Genomic DNA, 21,548 nt, shown 5'->3' with positions numbered 1-21,548 from the left:
TAGTATAGTTGAGTTTTAATAGTTAAGTATGTTTCAGCCTGCCTTAGTTGTTTTTCATAGTTTCTATGCACCATTATGTTTCAACATCCAGGGAACAGCAATAAACTTTGAAAGGGCCGGGCAGGAGGTAAAGGAGCTGACTTGAGTTCAGCGAAACAGGAAGCTTCGTATCTCCTGCTCTATTAGGAGGACTAAGAGAGTATAGCATGACTTAATGCTAATGGACGTAGTAATGACATTCATTTAGGTCAGAGATGTCAAACTCAGTATATTTAAAGGGGCAGTGGTCTGTGTGTATGTGTGTGGGGGGGTGAGGGGTTAGAAGGTTACAGAGAAAAAGGGTCAAACTTCACTGGCATTTATTGAAAAGAGGACAGAAATTGAACATGTTTTTCAGATATCTTCGTCAAGATAGAAATATGAGCTTGACTTAAGACATCTTATCCAGAAACAGATCTGCTAGATTAAGCATATCAGAGCTTCTACATGTAGCTCTGATATGAACCCATTCCTCATTCCTGACTTCTTGGCTGTAAGTTTGTCAGTGTTTGGAATCAGACTCTGAGTTGTGGATATAATTAGGACTGCATGAAGCTGTACACCAGTGAAGCTGTGATTGTTGTCATCACAGAGTGGAATTGCCCCTAGTATCGTGATGAAACATTAAAACTGTGCTGTGCCCACAGAGTCAGTGCACTGCAACAAACAAATAACGAAGAAGGACACAATTATTTTCTCTCCCTCAGCTTTGGGTTATTGCTATGTGAACATTGCATTAAATACGCCCACTTTTAAGCAACAAAAGCAGCGATGGACACTTTTGCTGTTTTCCGTCTCTGCAATCGGTTCCTGTTTACTCTAGGGTTTGGTTTATGGTTACACTGAATAAGGTGTGAGAGAAAATGGACTCACAAGGCTTGACTGATTTCATCATGCCTATTCCATTGTCTTTTATTATTTGTGGTTTTGGTAGCTTGTGTTCAGCTCCACCATAACATTTTTATGCTAATGTTTGTCTCATGAATAATAGGGTGGGTTAATTATCAGCATCATTTTAAAGGATGCTGCCCAATAAGGGTTTAGAAAGCTTATATTTATCACTTCTGTTATGAGTCACTATTAACCCGTCCAAAAGGAGGAAAAGTTGCTGACTGGTTTCCATTTTCTCAGACACACGATGTGTTGACACCAAGAATCACACTCAGCCCTACAAAAAACAGATATGTTTAGTTACAGTGTTGAAGCATGCTAATTGAATGTGAGTCAGGAATTTGACTAGGCCACTAGAAATGGATTTACTGGTGCACTTTTAATCGCTGTCCTGTAGCATAGCCCAAGTGCACTTTCGGGTGACAACCGGACATGGCCAGTCATGTTCCTTTAGGATTTTCTGATAGAAAGCAGAATTCATGGTTCTGTCAATGACTGAAAGTCATCCAGGCCCTAAATCACCAAACCAGCCCTAGACCATCAAACTACCACCACTATGTTTGGCTTCTGGTATGAAGTTCTTATTTTAAACTGCTGTTTGTTTTACACCACATGTAAATAGACACACCTTTCAAAAAGTTTCCTTTTGTCTTCCGAGTCTACAGAATATTTTTCCTAAAGTCTTGGGGATCATCAAGATGTTCTTTGGTAAATGTGAAACGGGCATTCATGTTCTTTTGGTCAGCAATAGTTTTCACCTTGGAACATAATGTCTCTTATTGTTAAATCATGAACTCCAGACTGATAGATGTCAGTGACTTTTCTCATCTGTTCTTGAATTGTTTCAGATCAGGGCATGATGTGTGCCTTTTTTAAGCTCTTTTAGCCTACTTCATGCTGTCAGACAGGTTCTATTTGTGTGATTTCTTTATAATGCGGGCCAGGTATTAATCAGGCCTGGATGTGTCTACTGAAAGTGAATTTGGCTCTCATAGTTAATTCTTAATTTAATAAGGATGGTGATTTCTTTTGTTCACAGGGGTTGGTTTTGATAGCTTCTTTCTTTAATAAATGAAAACATCATTCCAACTTTATTCAGGTTGTCTTTGTCTGACGTTAAACTTTGTTAGAATATCAGGAACATTTAAGACAAAAAGCAAAACATCAAAAAAACTAAGCGAGGGCAAATACTTTTTCACAGCAGTGTTTTACATTAATTGTATCATTTTTTTTTAGCTTGCCACCTAAATAATCTTCAACTGTATGTCCTTTCTTATTGTACTCTCATACTTGCTATTCCCTCAAGACATTATTCAGTCAAAATAGTTGAGTAAGTCTTTTTTCAATCCTACACTTTTGCCGGTGAGGGTGCACTAATGGATCCTCTCCACTGGGTGGTGCAACTGCTCCACAGCAGCAGCTAAACAAGCAGAAGTACATCAACCAAATGCTTCCCACTGCTTTTAATGACATAATACAGTCAGCGAGAGCATCGTTCTTTGCACTCCTACACTGTACAAGATTCTGTGAAATTACTGTTGTTCAGTTTCACATTGGCATAGATTCTTATTGAAAGCAGGACAGAACATAACTAAAGCTGTTTTAAATGCCACCGATCATACAGTGGCATGGTAGGGAAGGTCTACTGCTATCATTTGCTCTTGCGTCAGAGAATCATTCAGATATTATTACTTTTATATATTTATGCTTTGAGACACTTGAAGTTGTTTTCTTAATCTCAGTAGGTCGGCAGCATTTATTTCTGTCTGGGCTATTGTGACGTTTCTCTGCTGGCAATGAGCTATCCCCTACTCATGAGCTAAATTTAGCACCAAACTCGTATCTGACGCTGCAGCTGGATACAGCTGAACGGGCTGCACGTTAACCCATTCAAACCTGAGGAATCCTCTTACCAAGGAAATCACAATACTGTTCTGTTGCAGCTGGCCTCAGTAGTTCAACCTGTACATCCAAAAGTTTGCTGCATCTATACCCTGGATCTCTGATGAGCACCGCACAGGACCCCAGCTTTTTCTTATGGTGATGTTAAGAGGTCTGGAGTGAAATAGATTTGGTGTAAGAGTGGTGACGTCTCCAGTTGCTCTTAATGCTAACTCTGATTGGCCTGGTCTGACAGCTTGTCAAAATGTTGTAGTCAGAACTGTTGCGTGGGCACAAGAGTTGGAAATGCCAGCGATTGCGCAATTCTGTTCTTGTTTTGACCTTTCCTATATAAACGGTAATTTTTTGGCAGTATGTACTGGCAATTTGTGAATTATTAGCTGATGTTTTAAAGATGTTTGGCTTTACCCTGTATATTCCTACCTCAGATCAGACAACAGTGTGGCATAGTGGTGATCTGTGAAGCCTCTGTTCCTGCAGCATCTTAAATGCAATGCAGTCTCTAAAGTTATAACTAATTCATACTGTAAGCTTTTGTTCAAAGGATAGTTCTCACCTCAAGTGACTTTTTTTCCACTAACGCAGATTTTTGTTCTCCACCAAATACCAAGCCACTACAAAGGTACATATTACGTTATCCCTTAACGTAACATATTTTGTCAGATTACAATCACATATTCCAATGTTTGTAGATGAGAGTTTATACGACGAACGGATACACTAAGTTGGACATAAAAATAAATTGGGGGCAAATGGGTAATAAATCTGAAAAGTGCGGCCCACATTTCATCCACCCTGAATCAGTACTTTGTAGAACCAAATGTGCTGCAGTTACAACTGCAAGTTCTTTGGTTTATACCCTCTAGGTTTGCACATCTAGAGACTTATATTTTCTTTGCAAAACAACTCAAGCTCAGACTGGATGGAACATTTCTTTGAACAGCTATTTTCAAGTCTGCAATAATCTCAATTGGATTTTAGTCTGGACTTTGACTAGGCCATTCTAACACAAGAATTATGCTTTGATCTAACTAATTCCATTGCAGCTCTGACTCTGTTTAATATTGGTTTGGCGAAAGATGAACCTCCACCCCAGTCTCAAGTATTTTGCAGCCTCTCACAGGATTGACTTGTTTTTAGCTCCATCCATCAACTCCAACCAGCTTCTCTATCCCTGCTTTAAAAAAAAGTCACCATACCATGATCCTGCCACCACCATATTTTACTGTGGGGATGGTGTGTTTAGAGTGTAATGTGGTGTTTTCCCCCACACTTAGCATTTTGCATGTAGGCCAGAAAGTTCAAGTTGGGTCTCAAATATAACCTCACCCTGTTTTAAACTTCTCCACTTTTCCCCTGACCTGTCCTTTGTGTCTTTTGGTCTTCATGACGCTGTGTGTTCTCTAATGTTCTCCAACAAACCTCTGAAGTTTTCACAGAACTGCTGGTATTTATACTAAGATTAACTTAGGCACAGGTGGGATAAATTTACTGATATAGTGACTGCTTAAGGCAGTTGGTTGGTCTGTATTTTATTTAGGGGTTTCAAAGGAAAGAGACTGAACCTAAATGCACACAGATTTTGATTTATAAAATACTTTGAAAACCATCCATCACTTTCCTTACACAATTATGCACCAATTTGTGTTGGTCTAACAAATAAATTCCTAACGAAATGGACATTTGTGGTTGTAATGTGACAAAATGGGCAAAGTTGAATGACTATATATACTTCTGTAAGGCATGCAGCAGCTGCATTTTCCATCACTGAGAATTTTTTCCAGGGGTTTTATAAATGGATTGTTATTAAAGGTAACTGAACATGCTGAAAAATTATATCTCCTAATTAATTTGTTTCATAATTGAGATTTCTTGTCATAATGCCTTTTTTTTCCGAATTTAATAATATTTTAGGCATTAGGGAGTTGCATTAAGTCCGAACATTTTTTTTATTTTGCATTAATCTTTTTCATGTCTTGATGTAAAACCAGCAACAGATAATTGAGGGAGCCAGCATTTTTCTCTTGTACACTTTGCTTAAAATTGTGGAAAAAGTGCACCTTCCATTTGTGTCTCTAAGGTTTTCTTATTGATATAAAGCTATATTACATAAAAAGTATGGAGTTGTATTTGTCTGTGCAGCTTTATTTTATTTTACACCATCTTTTAAAGGGATAACTAAATGTTTCTGGTCTGGGTCTGATCTAGTCCAATTGCGTCGCAACAACATGTGCTGTTGGCTTCTAAATAATGCAAAGCATCGTATGTCTGAAAGAGGCTGCAGTGTCTTATTTGTGACCAGATGCCTTTTTAGAAGCTGGAAAATCACTTTGAGCATTATAATGTTCAGCACTTGCTCTTTTTCCATATTTAATGAACTTCCTATTGTATTTAATATGCTGCCTTAGTGTTAAATTTCATCTGAGCTACAGTAGATTTAAATCTTAATATTCAGTAAATGTTACACTTGTGTTTCTCAGGCTGTGCAGTTCAATAATACTTTGCTGAAGAGTTTCTTATCTACAAGTCCGAAGCCGTTCTGGTGAAGAAATCCCTCTAAGGCTTTTCTGTGGTTTTGTGGGCGCTGCAAATTTAATGCAGAGGGAAATTATTTTGAGTTTCACAGTTGACTGGCCTTTAAGAAATGCTGCTAAACTAGGTCTTCATTTTAACACAGGTGGTATTGGGATAAAACCCAAGGATTATTTCTAATTGTGTCACTGTGTTTGAGTCTTTTTTTTTTTTTTTGCTTTTGACTTTCACTTCCAGCTAAAGTTTTGTCATTTTGTTGTATCTCTTGTTTCTCCCAATGCTTTTACAGCTCTTATTTTTATTTAATTTTGTTATTGAGAAGATTGACAATTCTGACTTCTAATCATACAGAGAAATGTCCCTGAAATTTCCTCTCAGTTTGCTGTTTGGATTTTAAAACATTGAGTCTTTGTACGTAGCTGAAGTTCCAAGCCGGGAAACGTTTCTTTTCATCACACAGCTGAGAAACAGTGATTTTGGTCCTGTCTATCTGTTTCTGTGTTCAGCAGGTAGAGGTTGTTCAGGGTCACAGTATTAGCAACTCTGAATAAATCAAAACGTTTTGTTTGATAAAGATCAGTTTATTAGTTTACCTTAGAGGAACGTAGTTTAAATCCATCACTGTGAAGAATCTGGTAATTTTTTATTGAAATTTTGTGGCTATATATCGGCGTAATATTTTTTGGATACAGTTTGATTCCAAAATTTCTGGTCACAGCATATTAGGTCGCCTCATCCTTCCGTGCCGTGGAAAACACTTCTGCCTTGCAAAGAGACTCTGTGCCAACGCTTCCCTTTGCTTTGATAAATGCACTCAGGCAGGCGGGAGGGTTCGCTTTGAACAGGACACATTATTCTTTCTCCCCCTCTCATTCTTCCTTTTTTCTTCTTCAGATTAGTGAGTGTGCTCCCTGCGGCCGAGCAAATCAGGCCTGTCTGATTTAAGGATGCCTTGTTGTTCAGAACAGGATGCAGAAATCTGAGTTTACTGCTGTAATTCACTACACACCACACTTATAGATAATGGTGCTTATGCAAAAGTCCCTGTTATTTCATATCTGAAATGAAATGATTTATTAATCTCAAAACAGATTCTCTCATCAGGATGTTCTTACATAAGGGTGTAGGGGTTTCCTATTCTACTTTTATTTGATTGCCTCAGCTCTCTTGCTCTGTCAGATGCGTCAGTGGGGACAGCTGAACTGCCTGCTCCTCCTGAGCCCTGCTGTCTGCAGGGAATCTGTTATGTTCACTGGAGAGTTAAGAGTTGCAGCGCTCGCTCCTAACAGATGGGACCTGAGACTCTCCTCACTCTACTGTTTCCTCGGGAATTCCCAGATTAGCCGAAGCTCTGCACTGAATTTTCAATATTTCTTCATATTTCTGGGATTATTTAAACCTCGCAGGCCAATGTAGTGCAATTCAGCTCCACTGAATCACTATCATTGGAGTTGTTTTGGTTAAGGTTGCAAGAATATTAAGTTATGCTAAATTATATGTGTTCATAAATCAGTCTGTCTCATAACTCCTTAAAAAATTCCATCTGTAGGATGACTCCTTTTTTACATCCCAGGGAGCTCTCTATCATATATTAAAAGAAGAATGAGGAGATTTCAGGAATTATTTTTTAAATCTTAGAATCAAAGATAATTAAAGATTCAGCAAAAGACTATAAGACAACACAACAATGGAGTTAAGAACCAGATTTATTATTAACCAACTAATAGCTATTTACTACTAATGAATTACAACAAAATGATAACACCAACACTAAAAACTACAATAAACTTTATATCAACTACAAGTTGATATAAAGTCAAAAATTATCAGAAATCTGTTAGTTTCTCAGAAGCCTTAAGGAAGGAATTTTGGAACCTATGTCTAAGTTTGATTACCTTCTTTAATTTATGAGGAGAAAAATTAACATCTTTGTTGACTTGAGAGATTGTCGGGTTTTCTGCTGTTCAGTCTGCCAAAGGTTAAGTTAATATGCAGGCTGTATCTTTTGACAGTCTACTGGGTTAAGTTGATGAAGCCTCCACGGTTTGTATGGAGGGGAAACAGAACAGTCATGGAGGAACGTCACACCAGAAATCAACAAATTTAATGAAGAGAACAGTGCAAGCAGGACATATAACTGAACTCAATCTTGATGCGTTCAAAATTCTGTCTGAGTTTCGTCCCAAGATCTTGATCAGCCAGTCTCAAGCACATACTCTAAAAGCCACATCACATTAGATAGCCAGTGATACATTATTTCTTCTATATGTTTTTTAAAAACATGTCCTTAAATGTCAGACTGAATCGTCTAAGTTCAAAAACAGCCAACAATCACTTTAGCTGTAATACCTGTCCCATGACTGAGCCTGTTTTCACATTCAACCATTTCAAACATGTAATCGTTCTATTGAATAATGGACAGGTTCACGTTGATTTTTTGACACAATTACATTGACATGTAGAAATATATGGTCAATAATGGATTAATTTAAAGTGTTCTGGATTTTAATATTAATCTATTTGTATTATTAAAATCTTTGACTTGTCCTGATGAAGCTGTTTAAAGCAAACTAGGGAAAAAGTAAAATGAGTAAATAAATATACATACAAATAAAACATATTTTTGTCATGCAATAATTAAATGCACATGATTGATGGTACGTTCAGCACTCAGAACTTTTGAGATGCAGTCCACAGATGCATTAAAAAAAACAAAAATTAACGCGTCCGTCGCTGTATGCTGTCAATCTGTCCGACCTCAAATCTCTTTCCATTAACTCACATAAGCCCCTTCACCCACTCATTCACTCCCACCCTCATCTGTCTCAACACAATTGGTGCATCTCAAGCATGCTATTTTTTAACTCACTTGCTCAAATCTCCACTCTTAAGTGGTATTTAAATAGATATTGGACAGCTGGCTGACAATCATATATGAGGCAGCTGTGGTCATTCTTAGTGGTTTGGGTGGACGCTCTGCTAGCAGTCGTCACTCACGGAAAACTGTCCTGCTCTAATCCTCAGAGTACTCCATTTTTAGGTCAACAGTTAAATTTGTGGCCAGGGGGAGGTCTAGTTACACTTAAAGGCAGCGCTTTATGTGAGTAAATAATCACAAGTGGATATAAAAAGTCTACACAGCTCTGTTAAAAAGCCAGATTTTTCTGATATTAAAATATTAGAACATGATTAATCATTAAAAGTTGAACTCAATTGAAACACAAACTGTTATAGTTTGCACACCTTTTACTATGCTATGTTGAAGCACTCTTTAGTCTCATTTCAGTATTCAGTCTTCTTGAATTCAATCTTCCAATCTTTATTGTGAATCTGAATAATATGAAATGAACTTCAGCTGTCAGCTTTTACTGGCATTTGCTCATTAGTATCCTTTAGCTAAAGTAGTAGTTTGCAGAGAAATGACAATGGATTAAAAATATCACATTTTTCACTGGTATCAGTCAGGAGAAGGGTGCAAAAAAAATCCATGACATTATCTACCATGGCAGAGTGAAAACAGTCATCAGTTATAGGATGAAAAATGGGACCACATATGTGACTTAGACATATTTGGTCATTTTAGTCGTGATAGCTGTATGAATTTCTGACAAGAGCCAATTGTTTTCTAAATGTGGTAATAATCTCCTGTATTCATCTTATATCTGAACTTTGTTTCACAAGAAAGAAGGCTTTTCTTGCAAAGAAAATGTCCGAGATGAGCTAAAATGGCCCTCCCAAAATTCCCATTATTACCCAGCTTATGTTTGGCGCAAAAAAAGGAATGTGCATCACTAAGAGAAAACCATACCCATAGTCATACATAGTTGTGACAGCATCACTCTGAGGGGGTTACTCTTTTTTTTATAATTAACTAGGATTTTTGTCAAGGTGAATGAAATTATGAATAGTCAGATTTGGACCCAGAAACTTTCCACTGACTCTTAAGTGCACATTTGAATAAGGCAAATAAACCAAACTGTATATTTCCCCTTGAACAAAATGTATGTTTTGGAATGGCCTAATTAGAGTTGAGAGCTAAATTTTTTGAAAATGTTTGGAGTAACCTGAAGAGGACTATGGACATGAAATGCTATTAGAATCTGACAGATTGTGAGAATTTATCTGACCTCACTTATAGTCTCTGTGAAGCGAATGTAGAAGTCGTTAGCTCAGGCAATGAAAGTATCACACGCTGCCGCACCCTTGAATGGACTAAAACAAGGCACCCAGGCTCTTCCTTTGGGCAGATATTTGAAGGATATTATGTGACTCAGTCTGTTGATGAATGTCAAATTTCAAAATCCTTCTTCCCTGTCAGTAAGTCAGGACATACATACATCTTTGTACTGTGCTAAGACTCACTCTATTGAACTCCTATTTTGGGATCCAATACGGCAATTGTTGGAGAATGACCGCTCGTGACAGTACCTAACAGTACTTCTGTGCACTGTAGAGTCTCGGGAACTTTTGATTAAAGCTGTCGTCTTCTCTCTTCCTATCTGTTTCCAAGCTGCAGAATGTGGGCTGTGGTTTGGCAGAGGTCACTTGTGTGAGCTGAAAGTCCTGTACAACCCAGGCAGACTCTCGGGGCCTCATTATGGCTCTGTATTATCGACGGCCTGAGCATTTTCCTAACCGGGTGTTTGGGGAGGAGCAGAACCAAACCAATACTTCAGATTGTGGGAGTGCTTAGTTGTTCAGAAACTTTGCACAATTTGTTTTTAGCTTGGACAGTAAGGAAAATCTATTAATAAGCAACATATTTATGCAGAAGTGCTGTTTATTTTTTGTATGTATTTTTGTTTTTTCCATGATCTGTAGACTCCTAAAAAGAGTGCTGTTGATTATGATTGATTCTGATTGACTTCACACAGCCTCAGTCGTAAAACTGGAGGTTTTGCTGGAAATCTTTAGCTTTTCTTTCATCTCACTTCCCCACAAACATAACTAGAAGAAGGACTCCTATCAGTCCTCAACACTCGCACTGGATGAAAAGTCTGAGGGATTTAAGAGGGTCGGTAAACTAGATATCAGACATTTGATCAGAGACAAAGCGATGGTTCTGGCTCATAGGAGGGCATTCACATAATCTGAAGTGGGAGTTGATTTACCAACCAGCTATTGAGGATATTTATTGGAACTAACGGGATTGGGAGGTATGCATAAAAAACAGTTTCATTGACTTTAGTGGAGCATGAGTCACCTTATCACACAAGCACAACATCACAAATGAAAGGTTTAATAGCAGCACTTGCATTGATTCTTTTTTCCGGTTCTGCATCCATTACGATTGATTTTTGCCGTAACAAACACTGAAAATAAATTAATTTGGGACGTTCTCTGGCATATTTTGATGAATGAGCACAAAGCAGCTTGTAGCTCAGGCCAGCGTTTGTTCAATAAAACTGATGATTAAAGAAATCCCTGCTGTAACATTGACTGAAAATAGTGAGGATAATAAAAGTGTAAGCATTTGTAAAAATTGTTTTTGTTTTTGGGTTTCTTGGTTGTAAGGCAATGTGGATTTGGCTGTCCAATATGCTTTTGAAAGCGAATACTTAGGAATAATATGTAAAAAAATGAATTATTGATTCTGTATTATGTAATTATTTCTTTACATTTCTCAGGATTAGAGGGTATGTAGAATTAAATGAACCATTCAACTAAAAATTAACGAGCAAGGGACTCTAGGATAGAGGGAACACGAACACAAAAGTTGACAAACAACATTAATTAATCTACAAACAATTGCCTAAAAGGAAAAGTATTTTTCGTATGGAAATAATTTAAACAAACTAATTTAAGTTGATTAAAAGTGAAGTTTTTCAAGAGTTTGAGGTTTTCTCAAGCCAAAAGGAACAAAATATATCATTATCAGTTTTACAGTCCGTTGGAATTCTAAGAAAGTCATTTTTATGGTCTAGTTCTGAGCTCTCATTAGAATAATTGAGTTAGAAAAGAAAAACAGGAGAAACCAAAGTTCAGAACCCACCTTGGTTAGACTTAAGCACCAGAATCAGCACAATAGAACTCAAAGAGTGATTTCTGTAGATCAGACGTACTGCTGCATGATATTAGGTAACCATGCTATTTCAATAATATTATTGATAATTATGATGACTATCTTCATTGAGGTTAACCTACATTTGCAAAGAAAGAAAAGTGGCACTAAACAGAAGTCCAAGGTGTTTGGAGGACAAACATCTTTGCACAAATTTACACAAAAACATAACACATTGCAAATGACAACAAAAAATCTTTAATGCAATCAGATCTAAAAGGGTTGATCAGATCATACTGACCCGGTCATGTAAAACTTGCTTAAAGTTTGGTCTGGGTCTCAGAATGCAACGGCAGTGGTATATAGCTTCAGAGACGGAGCCGTCACTAGGAAATGATATGCCACCCAGAAGTGGAGTCTATGTAACGTAAGGCAGCCAGTGAAAAATAAATTATATTCTTCTAAAACACGATTTTATACATCAGAGACTTCTCTAAGGTCCAAAAATATCAAGAAGCTTGACTATCTCATTCCTGGTGCTGTTTTATACATCTACCTTTTTAAGCATAAAACAGAGTTAACATAAGGTTAAAATTCAAATGTTCACTTATCAATTGATTGATTATTTTAAAGCGTTTTGAGTTTCTAAATTAGCTAAATAAGGTTATTCATATAAAAAGGACTTTGACGTGTATTAACAGGCATTTAAATAAAACATTTGAGCATATAAACATCCGCTTATGAAGGGGCTTCTTAGATTTTGTAGATCACAGGACGCTAACATTCTGGAATAGCAGTTTGTTTTGACTAGACCAAAGTGTTTTCTTCAGGATAATCAAATGTGACATCACCACGTGATGAAGTATCATCTTAAAAAAATGTCTTTTCAATTTTACTCTTTTTGATCATTGTTTGATTTGGGTTGAGCATATTTTTTCTGCACTCTGTTGGTATGTGCTACATTATCAGTTAATAGTTCCTTTTGTATTTATTAATTACAAAGCTTAGCTGCATGTGGTGATGTTTGGTTCATTAATAGTGTTTCTGGACTGGTAAATGCAGACTGCTCCAGTGCAGTTTCCATATAGCAACAGCTACAAATCAGCTGTACAATTGCCAAAGACAACCATGTCTTTTAAAAATTGGATGCTCTGTTCATTTCAGTGATGGATCACTTGACAGTCTGATAATGCAAGGTTGTATCGATTTCAATGTCGGTCAGTAAATCTGAATTTTTAGCAGAGATGAATAAAATCATATTATTCCTTCAACTATGAATGCGATGGAGGAAGAAAATAATTCCACCATATTGTCAGTCAGTCAGTCATTTTCTACCTCTTACTCCATAGTGGGTCCAGCAGTCTATGGGTGGGAGGCAAGGTACACCCTGTACAGGTCGCCAATCCATGGTGGACAGTTCGCAACACACAAACAACCATGAACAGACTTATTCACACATCTAAGGGCAATTTAGAAAGACCAATTAACCGTGAGAGGAAGCCAGAGTACCCGGTGAGAACCCACGCATGCACGGGGAGAACATGCAAACTCCATGCAGAAAGACCCCAGGTCGGAAATTGAACCCAGGACCTTCTTGCTGCAAGGCAACAGTGCTACCAACTGCGCCACCGTGCAGCCATTTTTCAAACATACTTATCTTTATTCGATCTTTAGATATTGACATGGTTCCATGTGTTAGTGTGAGCCTTTTTATATGAGTGTAGTGTACATCACAGAGCTTACATTATCTGTTCAGCCTGTGATCTTTTCTCTGGCCTCGCCAATTTCTCTACTTATCCCAAGTCCCGACTCTTGGCATAAGGGGGTGGGGTGTTGGATTCGGGAGCAGAGAAGCATAAATTGAATTTTTAGGTTTCCACGATATCAGTGGTGGATGTGTTGAACAGTCCTGAGTTTAATGACCAATGTTTCAGTGAGTTTTTCCAAACTGGTTCCTCATCCCTACACATAAGAGACGTGACCCTGCAAAGATGCTCATTGATCCCACCTGTGTGTTACTTCTGCTGCTGCTAATTTCCAAACATGCACGTAGTTGTGGATATATGGAGGTCCAAAAGGTGACAAGTGGTACTTAAAAATCATCAGATAATTACTAAAACTGTGTCAAAGTCAATGATGTGCAAGTTCACCCTTTATAGCACTATTGCTAAGTTCAGTTCACACAGGTTAAAACTGAATTAATTGATGTTCATTGAAAGTTGAACTAGTTTGTGTTCATTCATAACTTTTTAATGACGTAAAATAAGGTGAAAAAAATATAGGCAATGACATCACACATCAGTTAGCATATTCATTATAGGGGAATTTGAACTTGACTTGATCATTACTTATTATTTACAACATATTCTTTGCCAGCTTATTTACATATTTAAAACTGTCTCCTTTTCTCTTTGCTCACATTTACTGAATTTTAATGTGGCTTAATTCTCAATGAAGCTGCCCTCATTTACAGATTTGCCTGCTTTAATTGTCAAAAAGCAAAGTAGGTCTGGAATTGTGACTGAAAACCCCTACAAACACTACTTTTTTTTTTTTTTAGCAGATTTAAAGCACTACGCATTTGGTAGTCTGTTTATTAAAGCCCCGCTTCTGTTCATGGACAACTGCTGACAAAATTATCACTCATATTAATTAAATAGCACATTTTATCTCTGCTGTAGCTGCCTGCAACCTCACAACCTCACTCCCTGCCTGCAGCAGGCTCCCACGCTCTAACAGAACCAGCATGCAGAAACAGCTCAGCTTAATCAATGAGCTTTGATGGCTAGAGAATGTGCCGTCAGTTTATATTCAGTTTAAAGTGGGGGCAGAGGCATGCCTTATCAATAATGCATCCTGACAAACAGATATGTGTGTAATTTGCAACTCTTTTTCTCCATAAAGACGATAAACTTTCTTCTAAGTTGCATAGGTTAGCGTTATCATCCTCCAGTAGAGTGGCAGTTGATATCACATGGCTCAATTTTTGTTCTGTATGTAAAAATCTGTGTTTTGGGATATACTTTTCAACAAATAAATTAGCTCCACATCTAAACCTACTAATCTGAAGGCAGCTTGAATCAGTTTTGTCTGTCAGCTGATATGGTCATGACCATTGCTCTGGTCTGTTGTTGATTCCTACTTTCTTTATTAAGGATTTGCACAAGTCTCCAGGAAATTAAAACATTTTCTGAGACACTAGAAGCAAAAAAATAAAAAATAAAAGTTTTCCAACACTATTAAAATAAATACTGCCACCTAATGTGAGAGACTGGTTCAGCAAAAAATGAAACATTTACTAATGACATATGTTTGCGGTATGTTTAACATTTGGTAGGTGTGTGTCATATGTTTCCCACGTAAATTGCCTTTGGATACAAGTTTCTTCTGTTTGGTAAGCTTTCAAAAGGATCTTTTGAAGGATTCAGAGCCCTCAGACAGTTTTCAGGCTTTTCTTCACCTTTGCTACACGGCATCTGACAGAAATCCAATTTCGGTTCAATTAAATCATGTTTTTTCCTTCAGGGGTTCTATTTAAGTCCAGGGGTCCAAAAGTTCATGCCTCCAAAATAGGTGGCAACCTCCCTCTTGCTCTCTTCCCTTGATGGAGCTCAGTTAATGGTACATGTGTGCTCCTGATGCCATCGCTTTTAATTATCTCCTTGGCAGACTAGCAGGCCTGTTTAGATAAGCTTTAGTATTGTATTACTGTTACTGTGAGACTCATCTATTGTCATTTTCATCTAACATGTGTAATTTATTAGAAAATTAATTTTTAATCATAGAAGACATCTGATTAGTTTCAGGAGCTTTATTTTATCACCCTATTTGTTTAATTTCTGATCAGACCGAATGTATGAACACATGAAATTCATTTTATACCCATAAAGACAGGAGCATAATCTCAAGACATGTCCCTCTGTCTTCATTTTGTCACAGACAAAAGTTGCATAATATTTGTTTCACGGGCCGTTGAACAAACCCATGTGAGAGTCCCCGCCTCTGGGGCCAAAGGCTAGTGCAAAGCCCCGACCAAGGAGCACTCGGCCTCCCTCTTTTTCTCCAGACACAATAAACTGAATGAAACCACACTGCAGGGCAACAGATGGACAAACACGGGTGCAGAAATGCACTACCTCTTCTGGGAGACGTGCTGTGAGCACGCAGGACTTCGTTGCCGTGCCCTGATGCTGCTGTGGCTCTCTAAATATTCATTCTCATAGCCCTCCCACCGTATTCCATCCCTCGCTCCCCCCTCTCCTCTTATCCCTCGCCTGCGTGCTCCGTGCTGTTTTATGCTGAGCACAAGGCACACAGATGTAAGTCTAATCCGGGCAACAGTAAAAGCAGGAAAATGAATCCTGCCCTTTTTTTAGTGACTTGCAACTGTAGTCAGAGGAATTTTCATCAGTCGGCGTAGCTGTGAAGGTGGACTTAGAGTGAGGGATGAAAACCTGCTGCTGGAATTGTGTGGCATGTTTTATTCTCTCCATCTCTTTGTGTGGATCTATTTGTTGCCACTCTTAAAACTTGGCTGCAAGAGGTGTCTGCTCTGTTTTTTTAAAAGAAACTGCAGGACTTTTACTCTTTTCCTTCATCTTCAGATGAAAACGGGAAGACGGTTGATTGAATCAAGAATAAACATAATTTTGTGCAACTCTTTTGATTTTTGTTTTTCACATTTACTTGGACTTCTTAAATCCCGCAGAGATTGCAGTTTTGTTTGACCCAGCTAAAAAGGAGAAGCAACAATGTAGTCCCTGGGTTTGGACAGGATTTTCCTCTGATCAATGATCCATCACTCTTTGCGCACAACAACCTGGGAGGGATTTCTTGCAGCCTTGCAGTGTTTTGCTCGATTCAGAGCATCCTTCAGACTGAACACTCTTGGAAAGGTTCTCAGACTTTCTGCCCTGAGGGAGTTTTTCCCATCTAATTTATTCAGAGGAGAATTTAATTAGAGAAGACTTTAATCGGGACCGTCGGCCAGAAGCCAGGATGCAGGTGTCATTGGTGTGCACGGATCACCGTGGGGGGGTGAGCCGCAACACGGAGGACCGGCTAAACCGTCAGAATGCCAACAGCCCCAGCACAGGCACCCGCAGCAAGTTCAGAGCGGTGGCGATGGTGGCACGTAGTCTTGGGCAGCTCTCTGTTCAGAGCGTGCCCTCCTCCAGCGAGCAAAGTGTGAAGACTGGCATGAAGTATAGGTAGGCATGTCTGAAGATATAAAACAAATCAAACTGCCTTTTGCAAATCTTTCTGAAAATAAAGTTCATACATATGTTTGCAGTTTACCACTCTTGTTAGTCTTCATAACCCTCCAGTGTCAAAATTATAATATCTGCCTATTTGAAAATGACATTAATTAAACCGTTGCCCATTAATTTGCTTTTATGTATGGTATTTAGTTTATTATACCCCCTTACTCTTCAGTCTATGAATATATATTTTATAGATGCTTCATTTAATTACCCAATTTTCCCTGGATGGTATCTGATTTGTGATCAGCAGACTTAAATACAGAAAAATCTGTTTTTTTTCTGTATTTTGTTCGACGCATTAAATGCATCAAAAGGACTCCACTTAAGACATTTTTTGTATTTAAATGTATCATCCAACAGGGAAAAATAAAATAAAATGGATTTATTGATTCATTAATGGGAATAATCTGTAATTCCTTTAGTTTTTCTTGGATTTAAAATCGCCACCGCTATCAAAAAACCTGTAGGACATATTTTTCTGTTTTATGTGAAGTGCTTAGAAGAAATAAAAACAAGTCCATAATTGGAATTGACAGGTCAGATTCAGGGTACTCAAGGGAAAAGACAATCAGTATTGGCCAAGAAAATCCATATTGGTTCATCTCTAGTATATTTACAGTTCTGTTGCCCCTATTTTGATTAGGTTTTGACTTTATTTCTGGCAGGTACTAAGCCTCTTTGTGTGCAGGGAAAGGAAGGCTGAAATAATTTATTGTAACAGTTTGTGTTTTAGCTATTTTGGCATTTATTTATTGCTCAGATACATTTTATATCAGATTTGCAAATGTTTTCCATTTGCATGGTGAATTATTGAAATTAACTCGGCCATTACGCAAATGCTGGAAGAGGAAGAGATGAATAAGAAGGAAGATCTCTTCAAATGCACTCTTTAAGCACTGAGTGAGTGAGTGTCAGACCGAGCACTAGTAGGGAGCCAGAAACTGAGCGCTGTTGTGTTACAGTTCTCTGTGGTTTGTAACAAGCTGGCCAGTGATGCTGTATCGGCAATGCAGCACATTTTTCCTTCTTTTGTAACCCATGTGTAGTTTTTGTGTTTTCCCTCCATTCAAGCTAATGTCTGGGGGAAAAAAGAACTTGTCAGCATGATTTCACAAAGTGCAATCAAAGCTCAATTTTCTTCGCTGATATATTCATCTTCTCTATTTTTGGTAAAAATCACTAGACTGATTAGAGTTATATGGCCGACCTCCAGTCAGCAGCTATTGTAAAGGTGGGAACCTGATTATACTACATTTAGTCAATTACAGTTTCTCTTTAACAACTATAAGAAAATGGATTAACCGCATTAATAACATGAATTATTTGTATTAGCAGCAAGGGCAACCTCATAGCGCTGTGTGAGACAGGAGTCGCTGTCAAATGGGATTTTCCTTTTTTATAAAATAAGGATTGCAACGTTGAGATTGCAAACCGTCTTTAGTAGGACTGCAGGGTGTTAGACAAACATGCAATATGCAATAATATCGGTGAGTGTCAGGATGAAGATATGACTTGCAAAAAATTAAGAAATTTGGTAATTGTGTTAATGTCAGTAGTTTATGTGGCTACTGGGAAAAATATGCTTCATTATTTTCATCTCAACAACGTAGTTTTACTCAAGAGGTTGTAGTTGGTGACTTTCGCTGTTTTGACAAGGATAATTTGCTGTAGTTTCATAATTGTTTTACCAGAACATCTTAATGCCTTTCTAAAAACATTTCCTGCTGCATTAAAAACAAATCTTTCACTGACATAGAAAACCTGAATGCATGGTTATTTACAATCATTTAATATATATTTAAATTGTGTAAATTGTAATATATGAGGCAGCCCTTGTCTTAGGCATGTTTCTTAGTGATTAGTGTGGTTAGCGCAGCTGGCATAACTGAAACAGTAGTGTGCTAATGTTTCCATATCACACATGTTCTATGACAGTCCTTCTGATACTTCAAAAAATAAAACAGCAACCTAATATGTTCAACCTTTCTGGTTTGAGCTGAAAATCTTGCTCTCTTTGTCTTTCTCAGCCAGAATAAACCGCAGACATGTCTCAACATGTTATAGAAACCTTTTCATAGCTTCTTGCTTCTTTGAGCTTTATTTGATTTCAGTTTAATCATCTTACTGATACTGAGAGTGGATAACTTTAAGTTTTCTTCACTCAGCTAGCACAGTATCTACACTGGAGTATTGTTGTTACAAAAAGCTAGAAGCGCTTAGATATGGTTCATTCACTGAACCAAACAGCCGGTCACCAGTATGAGCAAATCAAGCTGAAAATTGCCAGATTCTGGTCACCATCCAATTTTTCATGCAAAGCTAAAAAGTCATATATGCTAATATATGTCATACAGATATTTGGTTTTGAGGATTAAATCTACAGTACAATTGTATGAATAAGTAACTAAGAAACTTAATCAGTTCTAGTTACGTAAATCTTTTACTACAAATATCTGGATGGGATTTTTGTGTATATTTGTAAACCACTTTCCACATTAGGTGTAATTTTTGTGCCTTATGAAATCACATGAAAATGGAAAATGAATAATGTGAGGGTTGGTCTGAGGGTTGATTTGTGGAACCACACGATGCATCCTTGGTGCTGCTGTCTGCAGCAACATCACAATCTTTTGCATGTGATTTGCTGCCGGCAGCTTCCTCGTGTTGTCGTACTGTCATCATTGAGCCTAATGATATTGAATGAGAAAGATCATTTGCAGCTCAGGGGCCAGCGGCTTTTTGTGTTCTAATGCTCTTGCAGCGTGTTATGAAGTGCACGACGGGATGTGTGCTTGCGAACTCTGCTTGTATCTGATGTAAACTGAAGGTAATGCGCGCCTTGATGCAGTAGGAAGCCCAACATGTTCCTGCACAGAGAGCAGGGCACAGCGTTTGGGTTTTTGTTCGGAAGAAACTGGAATGAAGGGAAGGGGAGTTTTCTAAGGTTATTGCTGGTGTGTGCACAGTGCCCAAGTGGAAGTACAGTAAGCTGAAGTGATCTGTGCTCATGTCACTGTGAATCTCTCAAACATGCCTCTTGGAGTTGAAGTTTCCAAGCCCTTTAACATGGCCATCCATTTCTCTTTTCATCTTTACGATTTTTTTGCCCTCCTTTGTTAAAAGGAGAGGAGATTTCTCATTTCTCTAGACAGCTGAAGAGGTTTGTGGTTTTATAACTGTGCCCCAAAAGAATACAGTAAAGCTGTATTATCCAGCCACCAAAAACTTTCTGTGATTATCCCCTCTGCACGATCGCTGTGAAATTCAGATCAGACTCATTTGCATAAAGTCCTTGCCATCTCCTTGAATGGCAGCCTCGAATTTGGGCCGTCTGCAGCTTGCTTTCAGGTTAGTTTGGGAGTGACCTTACTCAGCAAGGCCACTGAAATCATCAAAGTGAACGTCTTTTCAAGGGATGGAGGAATTACAGCTTTATTGGGCTGCTAGCCTTTCTTTAATGGGACTCTGCCTCTGGCTGATACGACTGGGTAAAATCACCAACCTTGACTGTGAATTGTCACCTCTTCCAAGGAATGATTAAATGCCTTAATTCTGGACTGAATTAATGATGCACACTAAATGACTTGTGATTATGTAAAGCAGTCTTTGTGAGAGAATGTCTGTGAGATTGGGCGACCAGTACAGGTGAGGCGGTTCAGTCTGTTATTAGCTCTTCTTTGGTTCAGCCAAACCTTGCTGATGGGAAGAGTTTTATTTGCTAAGATGCAGCAAATTTCCAAAGTCCCGCTGAGTTACAGGAGCCGGAGCGTGTATCGAATTCCAGCTGGGCTGCCATTTTTGTGCTTTGCACAGACAAAAGTTTGAAGGATTCACCTTAAACTGCTGTAGTTAACAACTGGGAATGGAAAGAAGACTCCAGAGTATAGTCTGCAAAATGCTGCATGTTGGAGGTGTTTGTCTGTTCAGCTTATTCTTCATCCATGTTACAGGTCAGGTGCATTTTGCCGTCGGAGCACTTTTATCGTTTTAAGCTACAGATAATTAAATGTAGTCTCATTAAAAAAAACTGTGAATGGCCTTTTAATATACAGTTGATCGGTTGCTATGAACATAATAATTAAGTAGCATTATTATCGACTTACAAATCATTTACAAATCGTTTTCATCTCAACTGTTACTCTGTCACCATTTGTTCTATGTTTAGAGTAGAAATGCTGGCACACGAACAATGTTTTTGTAACTGGGGGCTGTCGGGCCGCTTGACGACTTCTTTGTTTGGCGACTCTGTCAACACAACAGGCCAAAAACTCAAGAACTCCTTCCTTTAAACTTCAAAATAAGAGTCTCAAATAGGGCCGGGGTTCCAAGTGTGCAGAGTAAAGCTGAAAACAAAGTCAGAATACTGCCGGTCACTGATTATTTAGGAGATGGGGTCCCTCGGGGAATCTCAAGAGCAACTCTAGTACAAGAATGAAACCCATCATTTAAAACCCACCAGTCATAGTTGCGACTGTCCGTTTTCTGAGCGTTAAGGAAAGTGGCAACATGGAATTCAACACCATTTTCCAACGATGAGGTTGGAGCTTGGTGGCTGATGAGAAAATAAAGAGGGAGCTAGACAGTGATTTGTCACATACAAATTATCTCACATTACTTTTTGAGCAATCTTGCTATGACGAGCAAATACTAATGGAAAAGAGCCATAAAATTGTATCACAAGTTCTTTTTCTTTTAAATAGTCAGTTGGCAAACTAGGACATTATTGCCTCTTGTAGGGCTCAGTGAGAAGGATGGTGTGGAACCCAAATTAATATGAATAGAGTAACAAGTGCTTGATCATTTGGAGCTCCCTTACCCATTTATCAGTAAATTGTACATGTGATTCAAGAGATATTGACCTGCAGAAATGCTGAACTTGATGAACCAAACTGGAAGGAAATCGCATTAAATATGTATGC

The 21,548-nt window shown here is 38.2% G+C and overlaps 1 protein-coding gene across 7 annotated transcripts in view; it reads left to right on the top strand.

Moving 5' to 3' along the window:
• Positions 1–21,548, top strand: part of kcnab2a (potassium voltage-gated channel subfamily A regulatory beta subunit 2a) — a 128,521-nt gene that overhangs the window by 66,565 nt on the left and 40,408 nt on the right. The window contains exon 1 of one of the 7 annotated variants that reach the window (XM_047347410.1): positions 15,679–16,575. The exons of 5 other annotated variants lie outside the window; for them this stretch is intronic. In XM_047347410.1, coding sequence (XP_047203366.1) covers positions 16,364–16,575 — 212 coding nt within the window. In that variant the 5' untranslated portion in view covers positions 15,679–16,363. Of the gene's footprint in view, positions 1–15,678; positions 16,576–21,548 lie in introns of those variants that run through there. One more of the 7 variants, XM_047347404.1, reaches the window with a different exon arrangement.

Source organism: Girardinichthys multiradiatus, chromosome 20 (genome assembly GCF_021462225.1).
Source record: "Girardinichthys multiradiatus isolate DD_20200921_A chromosome 20, DD_fGirMul_XY1, whole genome shotgun sequence".
NCBI classification, from domain to species: domain Eukaryota; kingdom Metazoa; phylum Chordata; class Actinopteri; order Cyprinodontiformes; family Goodeidae; genus Girardinichthys; species Girardinichthys multiradiatus.
The sequence above is the reverse complement of the archived record's forward strand: the minus strand, read 5'-3'. Positions and strand labels throughout refer to the sequence as shown.